Below are 27,439 nucleotides of genomic sequence, written 5' to 3' on the forward strand. Positions count from 1 at the left end.
ATAGAACAATGAAAAGACATTAAATAGATATATGTTTCTAGCATAAATATGTCAAAAGAAGAGGCAGGTACTCTGTATACAATATGCTTATGTGCTTAATTAATCACTGAAATGAAGTCTATATTTTCACTCAAATAAATCTTTGTGGAGACCACTACCCATGATCATCCTGAAAAATCGGACCAACAAAACAATTCCAAATAAATAAACGGCACCAAAACCCTGTATCCAAATATATACACATATTTAGCAAATACTACAGATTAATCCCCTCTACCTACCATTTTTAAAAAAAGCAAAAAAAAAAAAAAAAAAAAAAAGGATCGCTTGTCAGAGCTTGAGAAAGTGCAGTTTTATTTGACATTTCAATAAGTGGAACACAGCATTACAAATCCATCTAACTTTACTGAAACAATTATTGAAATTCGTACCTTCAGGCCATGTATGTTCCGTTCCCCAGGAGGCTTGCAGGCTGAAACAGTAATTGACTAAATTGTAGAACACATCAGGGCCATTTACAAATTTGCTCAAAATGAATCGTTTAAAAAGAAATGAGGGTGACACCAAAATTAGCAGAGAGAAATGATTGAAAAGTGGCTCCCAAGACCCAAAGTGGGAATTATGAACCAGGGTTTTTAACTTGCAGGAGTGAGCATTTATAAATGCAAAGAGCTTTCTGACACCACCTCATATAAATTCCAATTTCTGCTTAAAACATAAAAATCAAGTTAACTGAGCTAAAATGATTAGATTCCTCTCATAATTCAAATTTCTGCAATCTTTCCTCACTCTATTACATTGTGTATCTGTTGTCACTTAAACTACTTTGAAAATAGCTAGATTTTTAGGGGAGGTGGGGGTGGGGGGTGGGAGGAGTGGGAGAAAGGTTTTTTAATGCCAAAAAAGATTGTTAGAATCTAAGAAGGAATATTTAAGTCTGAATAGTACCAGTGCACAGCAATAAGCAGTCAAATTTATTAAAATACAGAAATATCACTAATTTTATTACATTTCTTGCAAATCTTGCCATCTGCTAATATTTAAGTCTAAAGATAAACCAGTGCCAGAAAAAATAATATTAATTTCTTGACACCATCCTGAGTTAGAGGTTAGTATTTTTCCAATTCAGTAAATGCTTCTCCATCAAATGTTAAAAATACAAAAGCTTCCTGACAATGTTATAGGCTGTTTCCATCTGAAAACTACAGTGCCCTACATATTATATGTTAAGGGGCTGTCAATTGTGATTGATTGTTTGGAGAGAGACAAATTTGATTTTTTTTTTTTTTTGCTTCTCTCTCAGATGTACATGTATTTTTCCTCTGTTTCTGACAACAAGAAATTGAGCTGTTTAATAACAGAAAGATGTGAGTCATAATTACAAAACACATCAGTTGCTTTAATTTTGTATATTTCAAGTATATTCAGATATATTATGTTTTTTCTTAGAAAATATATCTAAACCATAATAAAGGATTTTTATTTGTTTTTCTAAAATACATTAAAATTAAGACTCCAAATCTTCTTTCCTTAAAATGAAAATTAACTTTTTGAACAAAACAACAGTCACATACATTTGATGCCTGGTCCCTGAGGGACCATTAATACTTCCTAAGATATTTCAGAGTATTTCTACCTAAGTACCCAGTGCATTCATAAACTTCATTTAATAAGAAAGTAGCTAATCAAGGAATTAAAGACTGGCATCAACTCTTATCTCTTAACATCTGTGTCATTCCTCAATTGGCTTCTCAAACCTTTATGACTGAAAATCTACACAGTATTCAAAAAAACCTACTAACCTCATATTTCCTAAAATTATGGAGTTAGAAGTTATAATAAAGCTAGTAAATTTTCATATGTATTAACATTTAACATAGCTTTTAACAACACAGAGGACTTAGCCATGAGCTGAGAGTCACCTTCCAATCAATTGTCCTACTTGGAATGAGAATATCTGATATTAGAACAGAATAGTTTTCTCCTGTCTTTCTCACTTGTTCAGTCCAGAGATTCTTTTTAACATGGGGCCTGACCACAGAATCTATGTCTGAGAGCCTCTAACCAACTAGGTAGACTCAGTTAATATATCCAATATATCTATATTCTAATCGTACAATTTAGCATAATTTCACTCACCTACATATGAAGACATATAAGCAAAAAGCAAGACTACAAAAACTAAAAAGGGGTTTAATAGATGCAAAAAAAAAAACTATAGGGGTAGTTTTTAAAAACTTTTAAAAACTTTAAATTTGGCTTGGAAGAACTTTATTTAATAATTTATTGGAGCCTAGTAGGTTCTATGCTACATGTGACACATTTCACTTATTCTTCTAAGTATTTTCTCCCTACTTCGTATTCTTCTCCATACTCCTACCAATCCCTCCAAACTATCCCATGCACACTCCAATAATATTTTAATTTATATACCCTTTTATTTTAAGCAAATTATAATTTAAAAAAAATTCTTACTCGAACGGTAAATCAACCACTTATAAGCTGTGTGACACTAAAAAATTATCTAACCTTTCTGAACCTCAATATTCTCATCTATACCATGAAAGCAACAATACCTAGTAGGTAAAACGATTGGGAGAATTATAAATGATAATATTTAAAGCAATATTAGTACCTAACAGAGCAGATATCTAAAAATAGTTATTACCATGGGAGGGCGCACAATGGGTATGGACAGTAAGACTACGGGGACTACAAAATAAAACAAACAAAACTTGAAAGGATTTTGAATGAGAAGTAAATATTACATTAAAAAATGCACACGCAAAGGCTCACAGTATTGGAATATAATCCTCCAGGATAGTATACTAGGATTTGCTACAAAAGAGCTATAATGTCATCAAGTGGAGAAGTAATTAATGGAAATTTTTAGCTGGGAAATAAATATTCCTTATGGAGAAACAACTTTGAAACTTGACCAAATCCTTGACCAAATCCTCGCTCATTGAAAATATTAAGAAACAATCTGCATCCTTGCAACTAGCCTAATACACAGAAATAGCAACATTTGTTCTTGTTTTTTTCTGTTTTAGTTTTTAGTCTTCAAGTGCAATAGAATTGAATAAATCATAATCTTTCTTTCAGATACACACTTCTTTCAAATGGCCCGATTTTATTTACTTAGCCCTTTTAAAAGTTATTAATAATGTACTAGGTACTCCTGATTCCACTGCCTACATTACCCTTGAACCCAGATCTTCTCATGGGGTGACTGAGCCGAGTCAGTTACCTTTGGAGACTTTATCAGTGCAAATAAGAGTCTACTAGTTAATTGAGCCATTCAAACTTCAGAGAGTTACAGGTAATAAAAGTCTATAACATTTAATTGGAAAACTCATACCATGATTATTTGTACAGTACCAGTTAACGAAGCTAAGTTTAACTTTTAATTATTTCAATTAAATTATTTCTAAAAGAGGTCTCTGAATTCTCTTAGAGAATTTCTGTATCTGTTCCATCAGTTAGAAAACATGGATTCCAAGAGGGAAAAGGTATAATGGGTGAAAGACTTAATGGTTTATATAATTAAACTGTTCTTTTTCTCCATTATTCAAAATTTGAGGGAATGTTTATATACAACTGAACAATCATATCTGCTATAAGGCTAGTAGTGCCAGACCTAAAAAGGAAAAAGCAAATTATCTGACCAGATAATTTAGCAAGACTTACCCTCATCAGATTATATTTTTTGGAGACAACAATTAAATTCCCATTTATTTAGAAAATGCTACTCCAAAAAGTCAAGCACCAAACATTCCACCAAAATTTCTCTCCTAAAACCCCTCGGTAAACCTTAGCTTCTGTACTAGCTGAAAGCTTCCTTTTCAACAGCAACTTTGGCTACCATCATGAGCCACAATTTATAAATATCCAAAATTAAAGTCATTCATTTGCCTTGGTTTAGAAATCATGTGGACCCCCAAAGAGTTCTTTAAGCGAATGTAAGTATGTACTTCAAAAACAACAATCTAGTTAGTTTAATTTACTCTAGTAAATCAGATATTTTCTCTGCCATAACTGTAATATAGCTTACAATCCCCACGATAATGAATACTTCTTTTGTTTTTTTCAAATTAAGAGCTAAACATCATGTTATGTGCATTTAAACCTTTGGAAAACATAACTGTTGATGAAACCGTTTACTGAAATAATTACTGTTGATTAGAATTTGTTCAACATTACCTCTTGGAAATATCTGCAGAGGCTCTATTAACTGTCCATTTACTTGCTGTTCCATTACTGTGGAATAATACTGCAAAGAGATTATAGAAAGAGATTACTCAGTAATATATGAATACTGGAACAGACACTTATGGGCTGTTTAATTCATAGTACTTTTGTAAATTGCTGGTATATACATATCAGCCTCAAGAATACTTTTTCTCCATTTGCATATTAAAATGACGTAGTGACTACTCAGGATTGAAAGTCCAGTATAGTGTTATCCTCCACACTGTCATTTATCTATAAAAGTAAAACTGTTAAGACTTTAGTTTAGTATTTGATCTGTAGAAATATTTTTTAAATGATTTTAGAAGAAATTTTAGAGGAAATTTCTCAACTGGCTTTTTGTTCTTTTCCCCTGAACTATGCAAAGCAAAATGACGATGCCCCCACGTTTACCCTGGATCTCTATGCCAGTTAATCAAACATTATTCATATTTGAGTATAAAATGCACAGATAACAGAAATCTAAATCATAGAGACTGTGGAATGAGCAAATAAGATATGATCCATCCAAAGATGATAGGATTAATATGATAAAAAGGCAGCCCAGTTTCAAGCAAACATATCTTTTATGCTTTAGTATTATAAACACTTCAATACAGATCAAATTTCACTTTAAAATTGAGCACAAAAAGTAAAGTTTCGAGTAAAAAAGCATTCACACTCCTTCAGAAACACATATTCCTTCAGTAGTAGGTTGTATGGTGGTCTGATTGTTATTTTCCTTAGTATGCTAATCGATGATCCTATGTCCACCTAACTTAGGGATGGCTTCTGTGCCCTCAGTTCCTTAACACTTAACAACACAAAGTGATGTTCTTGGTGGCAAAATATCAATGATGAAAACGGCTGATTTTGTGTTTTGAGGGGCTTTTACCGAGCAGCCTTTTTATCTTTATTGTTTCTATGTTAAAAACACACAGATGTTATTTAACTACCACAGTTTCAGGAAATTCTTCCTTGACAATCATTATTTGCTGACATTCTTAAGAGGATACACACATATATCTTTTTATTTTAATGTACATTATATTATTGCAAAATCAAATGGTTCTTTTCCCCTTAGAAATAAAGGGAGCTATGAAATTCTACATCATCTTGGGAATCACAAGTTAACAAGTCTAAGGCTCTTTGCCCTAAAACCAAAGTGAAGATGGATTTTGATAGCTATAGACTGATAAAAGTGTACCCTTCTCTCCAAGGGCTTTCGAACTGTAAAGGTAACCTCCTCTTCTATGTACCTAAAAACTTATATACATACAGCATAAACATGTGTGACACATTCTCTGGAATACATACTAAGGCGAATGTCTTTCAGGAGACTATATTCCTTAAAACCACAGAAATACGGTGCTTGCCATTACTCAAACAGTGATGACAAGTAAATGAAATATCAATCATGTAGGCTGTCAACCTTTTGGGACAGCAATAACTGTTAACAAGTAGTCTGGAAAAATTGTCCGAAAATGACTTGTCCTCAGCACACAAGTATTTGAGGTTTCTATGGAAAATTAAGATGCCAGTGGCTATTTGGAACATTGCTCAGGTATTCTTTTTAATGGGAAATTTGCCGGTTATTGATCCACAGCATGTACCCCCTTGCTTCTGGAAGGCTGCAAGCAACTTTCCAATCAGTGGCTGTCAAAAAAATTACTGCCTTTTTATACTGATACAAGACAACAGCAGTGGTGGTATTCCCTTATAGTTAATGCTTTTCTTTAATTAACTGGTATGTACAATAGGTTAGTAATTTGTTACTACTTCACCACAGTCCTAGAAATCAAAACAAATAAAACATCCTTATGCTTTATCTAACAAATTAATTATGTAGTTGTCTGAACCTGGTGCTTGGGGTCAAGTTTGAAAACAAATATAACCTCAAAAGTAAAGGGTCAGAACAGGTGCAATGCATTTTTTTCCTACTATAAAACCTTGCATGCATGAAATTGACCTGTTTTCTAACTTTATTTATTTACTTCACAAAATAAATAAATAAAAATGGTTTCCTTTCCATTTCAGATTTGTGCCAAATCAACTGGTAAACTATATATCCTTTTATAATCATTGTTAAGAATTTTTTAGCAAGCTATAATCATCTCTTTGTACTATGATTAACACAGTCACAATAATGACATTAAGTATGTTACTTGCCAGTTTCTCTAAAGCAAGTAGTATTTCTTTGTTTTCTACAATTCTTCCAAAGCCAGAGAACATTTTCTACTGCCGAAATACTGGGTTTGATCTGTGTTTGTATTAACAGAGAATCTGTGTTCCACACAGCAAAGTAATTCACCACTAAGGAAAACTATAAAGGGCAGTAATTAAATCCATGGTGTGGACCCACTCTAGGCAACTGACCTCTGAGGAACAGGCCTGGTGAGGGCCAAGGGGCCACCAATAAGGTACCAGGCCTAGGAGCTCAGGCCACTGCTTTCATGGCATTCCCTAAGGCAGGGGTCCCTAATCCTTGGACCACAGACCAGTGACCAATACTGGTCCATGGTCTGTTAGGAACCGGACCGCATGGCAGGAGGTGAGTGGATACTGAGTGAGCAAAGGTTCATCTGTATTTGCAGCCGCTCCCCATCACTGCCTCAGCTCCACCTCAGGTCATCAGGCATTAGATTCTCATAGGAGCACCGGTCCCTGGTGTCAAAAAGATTGGGGACCGCTGCCCTAAGGGACAAAAATAAAATGCAAGGCCACACACAGTCTCTACTGGCACAGAGCAGTCCTGATGGGTCAAGGCCTATGCTGCCCTGTGAGATGAGCAAGGCACCTGAAGGAGTTAAAGGACTCGAACCCAGGAGTCTCAATACTGGCCATTTCCTAGCACAGAACCTCAGTGAGGATTAATGAGAGACTCACATAAGAAAATGTAAGACAGCACTTAATAAGTTGCAAAGCAAGTTGTTTTTAGATCTTGATCCTCTCTATTTTTATATATTTTCCCTTTAAAAGGGATTATTTTCAATTTTATTCCAAACAGTGATAAAATAAACAATGATGACAAAGATTTCTACTAGACAAAACTAAATTAAGAAATAAACCAAACAAAATCCTAAATCTTGTATGCCAAATTTAACATAGTTTGGACAGAAAAGTAACAAAGCGACCGCTATAACATTAATAGAGCTGTAATCTGAAGTTATCCAAATAATAACCTCCTGAGCTTAATCTCTATAATCCTATCCTGGCTTTCATCACTCCTAACATAAAGCCCTGCACATAGTAGGTTTTAGATAAATATGTACTGACTGAAATGGGATCCGATTCTGATTCTACCACTTATTAACTTGTGTATTCTTCAGGAAGTCATTTAACTTCACTGAACCTTTGTTTCCTTCAAATGGGAATAAAGAGATCTACTCTATGATATAGGACTACTGTGAAGCTCAAAATTAAACTGCAGCAATAGAATTAGTGAAGGCACTTTGTAAACTGTAAAGCTTTATTAGTAGCTGGATAATTAAAAAGTGAACCTCCTAATATTTAAACAATATTAAGCACATCACTTTCTGAGTAGAAATGTTCCAGTAATTAAAAATACAAAACAATTATGTATAAAAAGTACAAAATATTGTGCTCAAACTAAATACCTCAGCAGCAGTTATAAAATGTTTTCCGCTTGTATACCTTGAAGAATCTGTTACATGCTGTAATTGTAGCAATAATCAATAAGCTAACAGAGTAAAAGATTAATCAGTTTTGTGATTGCTAATGGAATCTCCAGTACCAGACTCAGATTAGTTTCAGAGTCCCTCTGAGATGTTCTTCAAAATCCTTAAACAACTTTAATAAGGATGTGACAAAGTTTAGCATAGTTATCCAAAAATCTAATTAATTTGAAACAGAGGGCCAGATTCAACAAGGGGATAGCAAGTACAATTTTTGGCTTTGTTTTCCTTGCAAGTTTATCAAACAGTGTCCTATTTGTTATGAACCTAATTCTAATTCTAACGGCACAATTCAATCAATAATTACATTTTTTTTTCTTCATGGAACTCTGCCATATAAAAAACCTGAGTTCCAAAACAGCACAGTTTATTTAATTTTACAAGGCACAAGTTCTCTATTAAGAGAGAAGAGGACAGAGACAAAGAGAGAGCAAGAAACACACACAGAAACGACTATCGCTCACTGAATACCTACTGTATGTTAGGCTCAGTACTATGTATTTACGTTCATTCATTTAATTTCTCATAATTCTGTATCATCACCCCTATTTCACAGATGAAGCAAATGGTTTATCGCTGAATCAAAAAATACTTCATTCCAATCCATGCGCTCAGAACATAAAATGTATGCTTACTATTTAAGAGTCAAAAGGTAAGTTATCTCATCGTATTTCTCGCATCTCAAAACATTTAACTACATAAACTGGGCTACTTGGGTAGACTGCTGAGCTGATGGAGAGCTTGGCTTCCTCATTCATATCCTGTGTGGTGGTTAGGCCATGTCACCTGATCTTTCAGAGACTGAGGAAGTGTGAGGCAGCATGGGACAGTGCAAAGATTCCTGTACTGATGGGTGACCTCTCTCTCCTTCTTTAGTGACCCCTTCTGGTTTTCCTCCTACCTCTCTAACCACTCTATTCAGGTTCTTGTAAGTGGTTCTTTCCTTATCGCTCCTTTAAATGCTGGAGTTCCCCATGGTTTTTCATCAACCTTGTCTTCTTATTTTAAAATCTCCTTGAGTTAACTTCAGCCATTTCAAAGGTTTCAATTACCAGAGGAGTCATTGAGACTAATTAGGAGCTGACGAATCACAAATCTTTACTTCCAGCCCAGATTTCTCTCCTAAGATTCGGAGCATACCCAATTGGTTGTCCACAGGCTCTTCAAATTCAACAAGTCCCTTACCTCTCCCACTCCTCCCTCCCTCATGCCCTAGACCTGTCGTATGCCACCTGGGTTCACTATCTCAGTGAGTGACATCACAATGACCTAGTTTCCCAAACCAAATATCTGGAAGTAATCCAAAGCATCTCCCTTTCCTTCTTCTCCACACTCAATCGACCAGTCTTATTAACTCTGCATATTCTCCCCATGTCAAATTTCTTAAGCTAGAACCCTCCATGATCCAGTCTACCTTCCTTCTCACTCCCTTCCTGTCCATACCACACTGAATGACAGGCAGCTCCTTCTGAGTGCACCAGATATCCTTTCCCCTGAGCCTTTAAACACACGCTTCTCTCTGCCCCAACACCTTTCCCAGTCCCCTTGTCCTAGCTTATTTCATCTAGACACCATCCTCTTCAGGAAGCCTTCTCTATCCCCAAAGCTGGATGAGGTGCTCCTTCCTTATGCTCACAGAGCACCTAATGCTTGAGCATATTATAGCATGTATCACTCTGCCTGGTAATTATGAGTTTTTCTTGTCCTTCCACATTGAATACTGTTTCCTTTTCTGTTAATCTCCCTGACTAGACCAAGAGTTCCTTGAATTCCTTGAAGGAATAAACTGTATGTTCACTGTACCTCCACTACCTAGCATTGCACTTGGCCAGATAGCTACTATTCATAAATTTTTAGTGTATGAAAAACTGCCTACATGAATAAGTGAACAAATCAGTGAGTGAGTGATCTCAGGTCCCGGCTCTACATTTACTAGCTGTGTGACCTTGAGAAAGGTATGCAATTTATTTGTGCCTCAGTATCCTCAGCTTTATAAATGGGGAAAATACCAGCCTTGCTCACTTCATAGTGTTAGGAAGATCAAAATCAAAGGAGCTAGTATATGGGAAACCTTATAAAGTAGTTGGAAAAAATCTTGAAATAGGGCACAGTGCTATGAATCTCCCACTTCCAAGTACACAGTACACAGAATAACATTTATAACAATAGGGTGACACAGAAACCACTAAACGAGATCACTGAAATTTTTAGACCAAGTACAGAGGTAGAATTTAACTAATTGGTTTATCAAGGCTGAGTCAGTATCCCCTTCCTTTTCCTCAATCACTACAGTACTCTAATAATAAGTAAAAGGGTATTAGAAGGAACACTGTGTGTTTCTCTTCTGGAAGTTCATCAAGGACAGGGACCATGTCTTGTGTGTTTTATTATCTCTTAATGCAGAAGTATTAACCTGGGGTCTATATAGGCCTTAGGATATCCTTGAAGTTCCTGAAATTATATGTGAATTGTCACACTGTGTGCATTTTCCGGGAAAAGAACAAACAACTTTCTCAGATTTTCAAAAAGGTCTGTGCCCCACAAAACCTAAGAAGCTGCTGCCATACAATGCCTAGCACTGTGCCTTACACATAATAGGTGCTCCATAAATGTTTAAGGGAAGGAGGCAGACAGGAATACAGACATGGCAACTACTCTCGTTGGTTGTACCTTTTAACTTATTCATGGCAAGTCTTACACATCAAATGAGGTTTATTTATTATTCTATACATTTAAAACAGAGCAGTTTCCTAAATCTCTCTTTAGCATGCCATCTAACAGACAACATAAGTGGTACAGTATTTCAACTTATAAGAAATAGCATGCTGGTTTTTTCCTACTAATGATAAAATTTTCAAATTCCTGTTTTGTCAATACTGCAAGCATACCCCATTATATGTAGCTCAGTCAGTAATTACAGCAATAATCAATAAACTAACCAGCTATTTGCAGTCCACAGTTAATTTATTAGTTTTCTCAGTGAAGAATCCAACAATCCTAACTCTGTCAAATGACTACAAATTCAATTACAACACTACTCAGATGTGTCATCTATTATGCCTTCTTTCAATTATTTCTCATACTTTAAGAGGCCTTCCCTCTGTGACACTGACCTATTAGGAAGTACAAAACTGCTTCAGCAGTCAAAAATAACATATGAAGTCAATCTACTTGGGATATCAAATTAATAGCTACATTTATTTACCTGGTTTCCGGTCCCCCCACTACTCCCCACTCACCTCACTGCCCTTGCCTTACGGTGACTACAATGCGCACATGCTCTTCCTTAAATGACTCTGGACTAAGGGTCCACATATGGTGATGGATTGATTAGATGATGAGAAAGAACACAATGAAAAGTGTTCCAGTGAAAGGTCAACAGGGAACAACTCTGGGGCCTGTTTATAGGCTAATGTTATTGGATAGATGTACTTATTAATGATTTGGAAGTGAAAAAGACAGTAAGTTGGACAAGTTTAATGATAACACTATTTGTTTTGGATAGTAAAACCGTAAAGGATGTTAGGGAGCTCCAGATGGTCTTAATAGAGGTTTGAGCAGCCAATAGCAGATGAAATTCAACTTAGCCAAGTTTAAGGTAATGTGCGTTGGCAGGAGTTTAAATTTGTATTCAGTGATGGGTCCAAAACCTGTAGGATCCTCTCGGGCTTTCAGAGTCTTTACTATGGTTAGCTTGAGGCAGGGACTATACTAACCTTTTACTTGATTTCTAGGCTGCAACAATTCTGCTATACTTCTAAAGGAGGTAATGTTTCAATAGTAGCTTCGGGGAACCTGCCACTTAAATAAAACAGGCCCATCAGCCCATGCAGATAGCAGGCCAAATGGGACATTCTTTTATAAATAGACTGCTTTATTTGACCAGTTCCCATAGTGCTTTGATAAAGATCCGGCCTGCTGTTCAACTGCTATTAAAAACTAAATAAATCAAACAAAAAATGTTGGCAAGGATGTGGAGGAAAAAAAAAAAACACATGCATTGCTGGTGGGGCTGTAAACTGGTATAGCCGCTATAGAAAACAGAATGAAAATTCTTAAAAAAATAAAAATAAAAAATAGAGCTACCATACAACCCTCCAATTCCACTTGTGGGTATTCATCTGAAGAAAATGAAAACACTAATTTGAAAGATATATGCACCCCTATGTTCACTGCGGCACTATTTACAACAGCCAATATATGGAAGCAACCTAAGTGTCCATCAATAGATGAATGGATGAGAAGATGTGGTATATCTATACACAATGGAATCTTGCTCAACCATAAAAAAGAATGAAATCTTGCCAATTGTTACAATATTGATGGACCTAAAGAGTATTATACTAAGTGAAATAAGTCAGAGAAACACAAATACCATATGATTTCACTTATATGTGGAATCTAAAAAACAAAATAAATGAACAAACAAAATAGAAACAGACTCATAGATACAGAGAACAAACTGATGGTTGCCAGAGGGGAGTGGGGTGTTGAAATTGCAGAAAAGGTAAAGGAGTTTAAGAGGTACAAACCTCCAGATATAAAATATATAAGTCACGGGGATGGAATGTACAGCACAGGAATACAGTCAATAATACCATAATAACTTTATACAGTGACAGACGGTTGGTTACTAGACTTATAGTGGTGAACACATCGTAAGTTATATAAATGTTGAATCACTATGTTGTACATTTGAAACTAATATAATATTGTTTGTTGACTATACTTAAATAAATAAATAGCAGTAAAAAAGAAGGAACATATATAATAGAGAAACATATTTAGAGAGAAACAACTTGTTTTGAAATTTTTAGTTACCTCAATTTATAGCTTTTTTGGACAAATTTCCTAGTTCTTCTAACTTTATTGTAGCAAAGTTACATTCACATTTCAGATATATGTGAAAACTACCCCTCTTGTTTCAAATAAAACTAGCCCTGAGAGCACAGAGGTTCATTAGGAGCTGCCAACAAGAGGGTAACACCTTAGTTACGTCCCACAGCAATCCTACTGCTAGAGGTCCATCATTTCCTTTGAAGAGAAGCTCCTAGCCATAGCTCCAAAGGGGCTAATTGATGTAATATGGTTCTGCCCCCTCGTGCCAGCTGTCACAACACAGGACCCCAGAGGAACCAATCTACAGGCTACACTGAGCCCTCCACAGAGATGGAGCTGAACTGTGAGCATAGCCGCATTAATGAAAAATATAAGTGGTCAAAAGCTTCTGTGCCCATGGTCCCCAGAGTGCCCTGCCCTGGTGCCACTCTAACTGAGGCCTGCTTGTGCTCATTTTTTCCTTTGCTACCATGAGCCACATAATAAACCCCTGGTTTGGATGTAAATTTGAGACTGCTTCTGCTCCTTGCAAGCAAAGATATCTCAAGATATTTCACAATAGGGGCTAAATAAGGGACCACTACATTTTTCATTACTATTTCATGGTCATTCAAATGTCCCAGACAAAATATTGAAGGGAGTTAAAATAATCTACCTCTGAAAAAAATGCTTTATTCATTGACTAGAATGAGAAAACAAGAGAAAAACTTTACTTACAGCTTAGGGCATGATATTATTTGAGTAAAAAAATAGAATATTTCCATAGCAATTTATTTATTTCATTCAGTTTTTCACCATTTCTCTACCCCACCAGGAGAATATACTGTATTATGTGTTGTTTGGATGAACTGCTTTGAATTAGGGGATTAACCACTTATCGAAGATTGAGATGATTTTGACTGAGCTAATTTTCCACATATAAAGTATGTTCAAAGTAGTACCTATTTAATACAGAGAATATATGAAAGCACCATGTGCAAAAATGAGCTTCCAATCTCTTCGCTCTTTGAAGGCAACTTCCTAACAGCAAAGTCCCCGAGGCTATTAAATGTTCAACTCCTAACAAGGCAAGAAATTTTGTGGTAACACTCAGCCTTATAGGTAAGGACAAAAATCTTTAGAACTTCAAAAGCCCACAGAGTATTTTTTATATTCAATGGTATTAATAATATTACCTCAACAGATGTCAAAACAAAAACATCACTTAAAACCACCAGAAGTGAAGAGACTGGGAATCAAAAGACCTGGGTCTATGTCTAGGCCTTCCCATTCATTAGCAATGTGACCGTCAACTGAATCCGACCTCACTGGGCCTCAGTATCCTTCTCTATAAAATGAAAGTGTTGGATGTGACCCATAAGCCTCCTTTCTAACTCGACTTGAGTAACTATGGTTTTAGAGGCAATCTCCATGTTATGCATACTAGGATAAAGCTAATCATATTCCCATTTACAAGGTGTTATAGAGGTCAGAAAGTATTTTCCCTCATGGCACCCAATGTCTAACAAGGTACACTATAGTCACGTATACCAAAGGGAATACTTACACTCTACTGAAACACAAAGGCTTGGCCATAATGGGAGGCATTACAGTGAAACTCATCCCATACTTTAATGGCAGTGTGGGAAAAAAAAGGTATAAAAAAAGAGAATGGGCAAAATGAAGAAATTCTTGTTACTACTGTGCTGTACTCCTACAAGTGCCTGAGTATCAAGAGAACCAGGTGTAATAAATCCTTTACTAGACACGGGATTTAGCAAAACAAATATGAATCCATTTACAAAAGCCAAGATGTACTGCTGAGTTTTTTAATGAAAGGTCACACAAAAGCGGAGGTTAACATTTAAATAACCACCTCCTATCAGTGGGTCTCTATGATAAATAAAGTTTATGATAAATCAATAAACAAGGCCCAGCACTGTTTGATGTTGTAAGGAAATGAAGCCAGCACTACCAGACAACAAATACAAAAAGATGGAAGGAGAAAAGCAACATACTATCTTCAATCTTTCTAGAAAATGAGAGGGAAAACAAAGCAAAAAGATTTAAACTACATTAAGGGAATATTTAATAGGTTCTTTAAAAAATTAGCAATGATCAGGTAGTTTTCAGAATACGTAGGGTGAGTATTTTTTGTTCTAATAAAGCATTTCAAATTCTAATTAAAAAAATACTTTATAGAGGAATTAAAAAGATACAATAGTGTCAAAGAAAAAGCCATGATCCCAGAAGTAGAATATTCTAACAACATAACTTACAAGAAACTACGCCATAAAAACAGATTGTTGATTAACACAAACTCATAACAAAAACGCAGAGAGCTATCACAATGGTGCTGTAATAACACTTGGCTGCTGAATTCTCTCAATACGTTAAATATCTCCTTGGAGACCAAATTACTTTACATTTTCTTAAAAGACAATTTATTATAGCTTTGTTTTCTCCTCATTATCTCTTAAAAATATATCTAATGAAAAAAAATACAACTTCTAAATAAATAAAACGGTACTAATGTATGACAACAGACTTTGGTTTAATATGTTGGTTATTATTTAACAGCACACAACAACCTATTGTCATGACAAATCCTTACCACAATGTGATATTGTCATGAGAAATCCTTATCACAATGTGTCATATATATCAAAAGACATTGTATGCCATTATTATGGCACACATAAAATTAACAGCCTAAGGCTGCTAGCAATTTAAATAATTGATAAATTTTCAATTAAAAAGGCAACATTTTCAGGTCTAATACAAAAATCTATTTAAATTACTGATAAAAACATGCTTCTGTTGGCCCAAAGCCAGAAAATGCTTGCATCTAAGGGATTAAAAAATAATAATTCTGCAAATTACAACTTAGACATTGAAAATTTTTTTATAACTTTATGCAGAGATTAGGCTGTTTAATCATTTAACCTTTGTAATCAATGGAAAAGAATAATTAAAGGATTTATGGTAAAATTTGTGTCTATTTTTGCTTTCCCTACATATGGCTTTTAAAGAAATACTAAGGTGACTGCAAATTTATTGAATTCCATATGAAAAACTAAGTTGTTTTCTTTTTTAAACAACAATATGTGGTTATCTGTTAGTATCTTCCTTATATCACCACCCAAATGCTGGAATCAACGTTTTTCACAGCCAAACTGAACCTAAAAAATAAAAACCAATGCAGATTTTTAATAACAGGTTGGCAACTGAAGACGATCAACCAAAAGCTCCTGTGAAATTAGGTCCAAATGATTCTCTTTATGGCAAAACTGGAATGCAAAGGAATTGTAACCATGAGAACCAACATGGATCAAAATGACAGCCAACCAATTTTGTTAGTACTTTAGAAAAAGACTTCCTTACTCCGCTTTTTAAATGTTTATTCAGTGACTTACTCTACATAAACAAGGAGTATGTGATGGTAGAGGCTACTGCAACAAATAAGAGGAACAGGAAATCCATTTAGGTTTTAAATGACTTAAAGCTTTCTCTCTCAGGGATATTTCCATTTTAAAATATTCTGCTTAAGCACTGAGAATCAGAAAAGTGGAGCTCTACCTTAAGTTAAAATTCCTTGGGGGCTTCAGGTTCCCATCTCTAAATGTTTGTTAAATGAATTAATGAGAAAATCTGGACCTGATCAGCCTGACCACAATCCATAGACCACGGCCAATTCATAAAAAAAGTTTTCAACATCCACGGCAAATTAATAAAAATGAGAAAAATATAATGACTTTTAACATTAAGACTAAATTTACTCACTTTAATGGTCATCTTTACTTTTGAGATTATTTACTGCTCAACATTTTAATCTTTAAATGACTCCCATTATTTTCTTAATAAAATGATGGTTAACAGTAGATAACCTTATTAATTTATGTATTAATGTTTTTATTTGGTAAAATTAAATGTTACCATCCTATTTCTGTCCTCTAATATAAAAATGAAAAATTGATTAGTTCATGAAGTCCAAATAATTGGGTATGAATGAGGTAGATGACTTCTTTACAGGCTAAGAAGCAGCTCTCAAGAAATTTCAGGAACTGTTAAGTTTAAAGACCATTACATAACTAATATTTTCCTGCACAAAATAAACAATGCATTTGAGAAAATAAGCACAAATCATGAGGAATATATACTACACATATCTCAACTACGGTATTATATAAACACGAATCATTCAGAATTTAATAGTGATGATGACATAAAAGATCCCAAACCTAATGTGCAAGGAGATAGAGAGGAGAGAAACAATATAAAATGGTAAAGGAGCGCGGGCTTTGGCATTAGGAGAAAGTGAACTTAAATTCCATATTCACGTTCATACTAGCTCTGAGACCTTGGGCATGTCTCTTAAGCATAGCTTCCTCATCTAAAAAACAGGGATGATAATATCTACCTCATAGAGTGATTATTAAAGCCAAAGAAATTTAATACCATAAGCATCTAGTACATAGAGTAGGCACTTAAAAAACGGCGATGATTATTATCATTATGATCACATGCAGCAACATTCTTAAAAGGCACAATCTGTCAGACCTTCCCAAAAGAACATTTTTGAAAACACACCTTTGTGTGTGGTTATGTCACAGACAGAATGACAGTACACTGATGTCAGTAATGTACTCTCTGCAATAGATGTATATGAAAATACTAGAACCCATCTGTGTTTGTGTTTTCTAAAAATAAGCATGTCACATTCTCAGGAGAGTTAGCCAATCAATCAATACCAGTGCTAGACCTTTCAGCAGACCATCCTATTCTGCCTTTCAAGGTGATGATGAGCCCTGCTCTAAATTCTCAGTGCACAAAGACTCTCAAATAAGTTAATGGGAAGTCAATGGGAAATTGACTTTTCCTACTCTGTGCAGCTCTGCATGCAACGCTCTGTTAATCATGCCATCCTTCTTGTTCTCTTTCCTCTTACCCTAAATTAAAACTATTGGCAGAAACCCATACAGACATTTTACAGTTTTCATTACAATTAAACAGTATCCTGAGTTAAAGTTGAGGTCTATCAAAAACCTACAACCTAACTGTTGGCTAAAAACTAGTCTCACTGAAAAGCAAGGACCCCGATGCCATCATTTCCACCATAATACCACTTTGCATTTGTATAGAACTTTTAAGTTTTCAAAGGGCTCTCCCTGTCTATTCTCCCATTTGATCAGTACAATGACCCTGTGCAGTAAAAAGGACAAGTATTATTATCTACAATTGACAGATGAGGCAACTACAGCACAGAAAGGTTAAGTGATTTTTGCCCAAGGCCAGGAAGCCAGAGGAGAGCAGTGGTCTCTGGACTTCCAGTCCAATGCTCTTTCCACCGGGCCACTAGAGAAGGTTTTGTAAACAGATTACAAACTCAATTAAAATAAAATAAAATAAATAAGAGGAAATAAAACAAAATAAGAGGAAAGCACAAATCAGGGCTCAGGGAAGCTGTATCTCTTCACAGTGGTTGAATTTTTCAAGTTTAGTATTAAAATTTTAGAAATATACTCTTTCCTCTTGTTTGTCTACTTTAGCTTTGAGACAAACATTAATGCAAATTTTCATTGAAATTTGAAACACAAAAGGAAAGTCATTTCAGGATATATTCAAATCACTTTGATTCAGTAAGTAATCCTGTAGTTCATCTTGGGATGGGGGTAAAGGGGTGGTTAGTGCATAAAATAATAGAGTACATCTTTAAATTGTGTATCCGTATTAAGCCTGCAGCTACATTATAACTGTAGTCTGTTTGGAAGGGTGAAGAGATCTCCAGTTGAAAGTAGATTTTGAAAAATTTTTTAGAGCCCAGGGGTTCATTTTTAATGAGCCGTCACTTTAAGTACTGCATAAAAAATACAGGAAATTGATAGTCCATTTAGTCTGCACCATACCTAATGCAAAAGTCATTAAGATGCGTTATTCTTAATGTTCATGATATGATTAGTAAGTGTCTTTTGAAAAGAATGTCCTTAACTTTCACATAAAGAAATCTTTGAAAACCTTATATACTATACAGAAAAATGTTATGGCAACTGATTTATATCTTCACTATGCCAAACAACAGCATCCTCAATTACAGTAACATTTTAAACATAGTCCTCATTTGTAATATACTTACATATGACAGCATTGCCTTCATTTCTTCATCACTCCTCACTGTAATTCGATCACCATCTTCATCTTCATCTGTTTAAAAAGCAACATAATGCAAGTGGTAAGATTTGCATTTTTTAATGTACAAAAAGCACATCAGCTGGGAACACAATACAACTGGTTTTTACAACCTGATATTCAAATCCTCAACATTCTATTTTTGGAGATGTTGAGGTTTGTTGTTTTGTTTTTCATTCAGAATACAACCAGAATATCAACAAAGAATTAAAAATTTTAGGGACAGCTGAAAATTAAAATATTGCTCATGCCATTCATGACATGTATCTTGTTTAAAATAAGTATACCTGGAATATGACTAAAACAGGTTTGGTTTAGAGAACTTAAAAACTGAAGACAGATCAGTCCTGTTCTACTATCAGTACTTTTTTTCTGTCCCACACAAAACCCTATCCCTCTATTTTTCCATTCTTCCATTCTTCCAGGCAACCCATCATGTCACAATAGCATGATAAAAATGGCTAACATTATTGAACACCATTATACACAAGGCACCATGATTTGTGCTTCACACGTGGTACCCACTTAAAAACCTCACAGCAACCTACAATATGGATACTGTGACTCGATCATTATTACTCTTCCCTTTCTTACAAAAAAAAATTACAAAAAACAAACAAAAACTGGGAACCTAGAGTAAGGTTAACTTGCAAAGCAACTTTAACACAATTCTCCCCATACCCTTCCTATCTAGTAGCACTCTTTCTTTCTGAAAGTTTTCATTTGTGCTGGGAACTCTGACTATAGTAAGCTTCAAATGGTGATTCATGCTATTTTGAAATAACAGTCTTAAAACTAGAAGATAATAAGAATTTACAAAATGCATAATCAGAATGTATACATTTGACTAACTATCATCAAAGTGGCCACAATCAGAAACAATGTACTTATTTCAATTATGTTTCTCTTATACAAAATAGTTTTGAAATATCTCCTCACAAACTGCTTAAAGAACCTGAAGACAGACCATGTGAAACAAGTGAAACAACTATAAGATCTCATTTTTAAACCCAAATGGAATTGTCCATCAGATCACTCAGCTACACTACCTGCCAAGCAGAACTCAGAATTACTTTTGGCTATTTCTAAATACTTAGTTAGCTACTTCATCTTTCTAAAAATAAAGATCTGTCAACACCCTATATGGTAGACTTTAAGTGTACAGCTGAAAGAAAAATGCCAAAAACATTTTGAGCAATAGCAGCATTGTTGGAGGAAGTACAAAGGCTCCCAGGGGAAAACCTAGAAAGGGGCCTCCTCTCCCTCATTTGGATATCTTGGCTCTGGTACATTTATAAAACAATCAGTGGTGTTATTTTATTTTATTTTTTGGTCACTCCTGGGCATCTAATTGTTGATTTAATCAGATATGGAGAACCTGATCCCAGGCCTGGGGAAACAGACACATCTTTTGTCATGAAGATGTGTCTGTTACATGACATGCTCTGGGGACTCTTACTGAAAATACAGCACGAGTTCAGATCAGCACATGGATCTCTGCCGACCGCCCTCCCTCCTGTCCAGAGGCAGTTTTGAAGATATACCCCTGCTCGGTGAACAGACCGTGGGAACCCTAGGAGGGAGCTTGTGTTGTCTCCCAATTAGCCTATTTCAGAGCAAAATGCTACTATCTTTTTATCCTCACTAGCCAGTAGTAATGTGACATCATGATGGAAACCAGCATTTGAGCCAGCTCAGCTCTGTGATCAAGCCAACAGCTCTCACTGGGGTTCTCTCTCTAAAGCATTTGTTCCCCGATCCTGGTTCATTCCCAAAGAGTTCTCCAATTTGATGTAAATCAGTATCATCAAGTCACACTGTTTAAATATCTATATAGCTAGGAGCTGTCTAAAGTCACTATTGGCATTATGCTACCAAGAGCTGCCTGTTTTCTGTATAAAAGGCACACAGTGGTCTCTTTCAGTGACAAAGAAGGTACATTCCTAGAGATGTTACATATATAAAGGACTGTATAGGAATCTAACACTTTCCTTTTCTTTTTTTTTAATTATAGCTACAGAATCTATAAAGACGAATTGGGGGAGAAATGCCATTTAAGTTTTGGAAACAAGGAGTTTCTACATAGGTTCTAGAAACTATTATTTTCAAAGTTAAGTAAAAAGATTTTCTTACAAATGAAGGAAACAAAGGAGGAAAAAAAACATATAATATAAAGGAATATAATGTTGTACATTATCACACATGAAAGCACTTAACATTTTTGTTTTAAAACCAAGTCAAATTCTCTGTTTAGATGTGGACTAGAATGATTTGTTCTCGATAAAAGTCCCAAACTTGGTAAAATTTCCAGCCTAAACAGAGTAGCTTTTTGTAAATCTTGGTTCTACACCACAGCTAGCTACAGAGATACAAAGGGGCTGCTTATATTCAAACTTCAATCTACACAAGACCTCAAAAGATACTGTTCACGTGGGATGAAGAAGTGCTTGGAGTTTTGTGAACAGGTAAAAAACCTTTTTATAATTTGTAAAGAGAGGACACAGATTCCAGAAAAGTTCTTTATATCACAGTCTCTCTAAATCAGTAACAACAACAAGAGTTCTCTAAACTCTCAAAACCAGAGCTTGAACCTTTATAGCTACTTAAAACAAGAGGTTCTGTAATTCTAGAATTCTATGAAATCTCTTAGGGTTTATTTCAGCGAAAAACTGTGAGGGAAGTCAGCCACCAGAATAATTTCTTGTTTGACAGTTCCACAAAAGGCAGCTATGAAATACCAGGGTACTTTGCTTTAAGTGGGCAGAAAACTGAGACCAAAAGGCAAGAAGAGCCAACTTAGTGGTAGGGTGTTAAGCAGTGTCCCATAAAAAGTCTGTCTCCAAGAGAAAGATTTCAGATAAATTGAAAGAGGCATTCTAATAAAGCCTGAGGATTAAATCAAGCTTACATGACACAGTGATTAACAGTTCTTACAGATTAATAAGTGACCCCATTATGTGTACATATTGGTTTTCTTTACAAATTGCACTTTGGGTACTATCTGATTCACCCTAAATATTGTGACTGGTAGTTTTAATGAAGACTTCTTGTTATTGTCAAAAAAGAGACAGTTGGAAGAGTAATCACATCTATGAGAAGACTGATGATTCTGGCCAAAAGGCAAAATCCAAGCTATCTATCCTCCAAGTGCACCCCAAGAGCAAACCATTGGCTTAGAAGTTTAAAGTGGGAATACACTTTTCTCTAAAGAAAATGAAGTCCAAAGAAGACATATAACAGGTACATGAAAAGATGTTCAACATCACTAATTATCAGGGAAATGCAAATCAAACCCACAATGAGATATCACCTCACACCTGTAAGAATGGCTATCATCAAAAAGACAATAGAAAACAAGTGTTGGTGAGGATGTGGAGAAAAGAGAACCATTGTGCACTACTGGTGGGAACGCAAATTGGTACAGCTACTATGGAAAACAATATAGATGTTCCTCAAAATATTAAAAATAAAATTACCATATGATTTGGCAATCCCACTTCTGGGTATAGCTCCAGAGGAACTAAAATCAGAATCTTATAGAGACATCTGCATTCACATATTCATTGCAACATTATTCACAATAACCAAGATGTAGAAACAATGTAAGTATACATCACTAGATGAACAGATAAAGATGTTGTGTGTGTGTATGTAATGGAATATTACAGCCATGAAAAATAAAGTTATCTTAACATTTGCGACAACTTGGATGAAACTTTAGGGCATTATGCTAAGGGAAATAAGTCAAACAGAGAAAGATAAATACAGTATGATATTACTTATATGTGGAATCTAAAAAAGCCAAACTTAGAGAAACAGAGTAGAATGGTGATTACCAGAGGCTGGGGAGTGGCGGAAATGGAGAGATACTTATCAAAAGGTACAAATTTTCAGTTATAAGTATAATGAGGTCTGGAGGTCTAATGTACAGCATGGATTATAGCTAATAATACTGTATCATATACTTGAATGTTGCTAAGAGAGTAAATCTTAAAACGTTCTCATCAGAAAAAAGAAATGGACAGGATAGAGATGTTAGCTAATGCTATAGTGGTAATCATCTTGCAACTTATAAGTGTATCAAATCAGAACACTGTACACCTTAAACTTACTCAATGTTATATGCCAATTATATCTCAATAAAGCTGGGAAAAAATTAAAAAATAATTACAATGAATTGACAGGTGTGATAAATTAATTAAGCATAAGAAAGTAGAAACAGATTTAGTATAATATACTAAGCAATTTAGTATGACAATAACTTCAAACACTTTTCTCAACAAAAAGCTGAACTTATACAGCCCATCTAGCAAATATTGTGGCTATCTATCAAATTGGATTAGCTATAAAAAGTACTAGAACTATAAATCATACAAACTTAACTAAAATGACACAAAGAGTTTTATAAGTATAAATATGTTGGTGAAGAACACTAGAAAATAGTGTTACTAAGTAGAGAGAAGTAGAAAAAATAAGTTGAACTCTTGTCTTATATGTGGAGGTTCTTTGCCATCTGACCAAAAATATATTACTAGATATGACCAAGAGGGGGGTGGGTGCGATAGATCTGATACACTGATTCACAATGAGAATTCCAGGCTTCTCTAGTTGCCTGGAGCATAGCAATATGATTTTCCAGCACATTAGGGAAGCAAAAGTAGAACCAGAAAGTCTATGTACTGGCTGGATTTTGTTAATGTCACTTAAAATGGAGGCAAAAATCTTAGCAAGATACCAAATAGAGTGCAGCAGATGGTAAACAAATATTATGAAGCAATCTTCACAAAATCTGCAGTGTGTCACAAATATACAAAATGGCAGAGTTTGGGAAAAGAGAATCATAACAGGCCATATGTTGTTAGCGATTTTATTTGAGGCAACATGCAATCCAGAAACCAAGAGAAGGAACATAAAGGCCCAATAGAGGAAGAGAGGCAGCCTCAGGTAAGGGCGGTCAGAATGGCAAGCACAGTGCCTACCAAGTAAACAGCAGAAAAACAGCAGATGCTGGGGAGGCCTCAGCCAAACAGCACCCACTGCAGTGACAGGACTCAAGTGGGCTTTCAAGAGAAACAATCTAGCTTCTACAAAGAGCAACGGAAAGTTAAGGCAATATATTATATGTCATTTGTCACAGTCCTTCAGTGCCCGGTGAGTCAATTAGAACTACAGCAAAGGCATTTTTCCAAGGCAAGAGGAAAGAAATGAAAACATAATTGCAGAGGTTAGAAAGACATCAACAGGAAATTACCAGAAAAGTTGTCAAGTTCAGAGCCCTTTTCAGGTATGGAATCTAAGATCTGCACAGGACTACAGGCCATAGTTTCTATGGCCAAATCTTCATATTCATGAGTTTTAAATTAGCTCCATACCATACCTCCCACCTCCTGATTCATTTTTTACTTATTTTCTCTCTTCCTTCCAACAAATATGTAAGTACCTACTATGTAGCAGGCAATTTCCTGAGCACTGGGAACAGTTGAAAAAGAAAAAAAAAAAAAACCTGCTCTCATAGAGCTTACTTACATTCTCGGTGAGAAACTATAGGGAATGTGGGAGTTTGGCCTATACAGGTATCTGGGAAAAGAGTGTTCCAGGCAGAGGCAACAGCTAATACAAAGGCCCTGAGGCACAAGAATATCTGGCATATTTGAGAGACTGAAAGAAAGCCACAGTAGCTGGAACAGAATGAGAGGAGAGAGAGAAATAGATAATAAGTTCAGAGAAGTAATGGTGGAGCAGGGTTGGGGGCAGATGAAAAAATGGAGGGTCCTATAGGACATTTTAAGAACTTGACCTTTACTCCTGAGTAAGATGAGATCACTGGAGAGTTTTGAGTGTTATGATTTCACTTACCTTCTAAAAGGATCACTTTGGCTGCTGTGCAGAGGCAAAAGCAGAAACAGGGAGGCCATTCAGGAGACCACTGTCCTAGTTCAGGTGAGACATAATGGTGGCCTATACCACACTGAGACTTTGAGCTGTCGTCAAACGCTGAATATATTTTAAAGATAGAGCTAGTAGGATCTGCTGATGGATGAGATTTAAAGGCTTGTCCTTATTACTTCATTCCTTCAACCATCCATGCATTCCGAAAATACATACTGAATTTGTACTATGTGCCAGGTACTATGCTAGGCTTTCTAGTGATCCAAAATGAGCAGTACTATCTATTGCCTTCAAGGAACTAGCCTGGTGCTTGGGTTAAGGACTTAAGCGTCTTAATTCTCATGCAAAATAGCAAGACTACTAATAAGCAACTACTCTCAGAAGACTAAAAAAAATTTGGACTTTTTGTATCAATGATATTTGGAACCAAAATTCCAATAAATTAAAGCTCTCTTCCAATCTTTTCAAATTCTAGGATGCACAATTAACTGTTACCTGTTAAATAATTTTAGACTCAGTGTAGGTCTGTTGGGAATAACAATTTTTCATTAACCTACCTAGTTTTACTTATAAGCAACCATTTATCTTGTACATATACTATAGGTTTAAAAATAAACTTTTTTCCAACTATTTTATGATTTCCACATATCTTATGACTTCTACTTTTCTCCAAAAAAAGGGGTTTCCACTCAACTATTCTTAATGATATTGCCTTTGCTGTTTGGACATGAAAAGTGTTTCTCCAGTAATGAGCTATAGTTTTTTTCTATACTCTAAGAATTTACAACTTATATGATTGCAATTTTGCTTTAAATCATCACATTATGCCAAATTTAAAATGAGATATGATGTACTGGTTTTAAAATTTCCACCCCAAATAATCTTCCAGAAATTCATAAAACAACTAAAAAATATCCTATTCAATGAGAAGTGAGTATAAAATGATCATGGTTGAGGAAAAACATAAGTACAGATTTAGCCTATAATCATATTTTCTGAACCCAAACTCAGATGTATGGTTTGACAAGTTTGAAATATTTATGAGAGCTGCAGACCAAGATATGTGAGGTCAGAGTGTCATGGAAAAGTGGTGCCATAGAGTATTTATAGGTAAAAGTCAGCATTTGTCTATACAGACTTAAAATGCATCTTTTAAGTCACTAGTAAGATTTTATCATCCAGCAACTTGTCTAGAGAAAATTCAGAGAGAGGAACACACGTAACAGATATGTGCAGGGAACTCATTAGTGAGCACAGTTGATTTTCATCACCTCATGTGTTAGTGTGCTCATTAATCTGTTAACAAAACTGAAAATCAGCAGGGGTCTTTGGGCCTATACGAACGTCAGATTCCTACAGCTTATGTAGGGCCTACATATGCAAACATACAAGATTTTTTATCGTTATGGAATTTAGCTTCATCTCAGAAGTGTTCTCATTTCTTGGAAAAGGCAAATTATTCAATAGCTGGGATGGAATCAACAGTCTATCTGCTTAAAAAATGAAACTGGATCCCCATCTGACTTCTTTCATCAAAATAAATGGGAAATGGTACAAAAACAAAAACCACTCTGTAATAAAAATGCAGTTTTACAAAAAAAAAAACACACCAAAACACATATGAATGTACGTGTGTACGCGCTTAACCCCATTAAAGTAGGGGAAAATACTAATATGAAATGTTTTTTCAATATCCTGGAATGTAGTAGACCTTTCTAAGCTTGATATAAATCCAGAAGTCACAATGAAAAATATGATAAATCTGACCATGTAAAAATGTAAACTTCTCCATGGAAAAAAAAGAAGAGAAAAAAATGACCAAAACCAGTTGAAACCAGTAAACTAAACGAAAATATTTGTAACATATAAGACAAAGGGTCAATTTTCTGAGTATTGGAAAGTTTTAAATCAATTTAAAAAATGACAAATAATCTAATAGAAAAATGAGCAAAGGTGACAAACAGTTCAAAGAAATTAAACACATATTACCAAAATACATATGAAAAGATGCTCAAGCTCATTTATAATTGAGGAAATACAAAATAAAACAATAATACAATAATCTTTTCCACCTATCAAATTGACATTGACAAAAAGTTTGCTAATACCAAGAGTTGATGAGGGTGGAGAGAAATAGGCACTCTCAAACATTGTTGGTGGGAGTACAAATTGGTTCTACCTTTTGGACAGCAACATGGTAATAGCTATTAATATGTAAAATACGGGTACTCTTTCTCTCAATAGTACCAACTCCTATGAATTTAGCCTACAAATATACTTCCACAATGTGGGAAGATATAAGATAATATTGCTGACTGCAGCATTTTTTCTAATACTAAAAACTTAAAACTGGTCCATCAATAGGTAAAATAAATTAAGCCACACTCATAAAATTAAGTATAATGTAGTTATACAAAAAATGAAGTTAATCTGTATACAATGATGTTGGAAAGAGGCCAATGTATACTATCAAGTGCAGGATACTAGTTCTAGTATAGTATATAACATGTACAGAGAGAATTTCTGTAAGAATAAAGAAGAAACTGTTAACTAGTGACTTAGGGAAAATAGAGACTTTTACATTTTGCTTTATTCTATGCTGCTTGATTGCTTTTTAAAGG

The 27,439-nt window shown here is 35.1% G+C and overlaps 1 protein-coding gene across 11 annotated transcripts in view; it reads right to left on the reverse strand.

Moving 5' to 3' along the window:
- The window catches only part of MAP2K5 (mitogen-activated protein kinase kinase 5), a 235,931-nt gene that overhangs the window by 197,644 nt on the left and 10,848 nt on the right, over positions 1 to 27,439 (reverse strand). For all 11 annotated transcript variants that reach the window (XM_039865210.1, XM_039865221.1, XM_039865213.1 and 8 more), the window contains exons 3-5: positions 18,877 to 18,944; positions 4,204 to 4,273; positions 432 to 472 (exon numbers count right to left, since the gene is read on the reverse strand). In XM_039865210.1, coding sequence (XP_039721144.1) covers positions 432 to 472; positions 4,204 to 4,273; positions 18,877 to 18,944 — 179 coding nt within the window. The remainder of the gene's footprint in view (positions 1 to 431; positions 473 to 4,203; positions 4,274 to 18,876; positions 18,945 to 27,439) is intronic.

The sequence above is a fragment of the Pteropus medius genome, unplaced genomic scaffold, assembly GCF_902729225.1.
Source record: "Pteropus medius unplaced genomic scaffold, Ma_sr-lr_union100, whole genome shotgun sequence".
NCBI lineage: Eukaryota > Metazoa > Chordata > Mammalia > Chiroptera > Pteropodidae > Pteropus > Pteropus medius.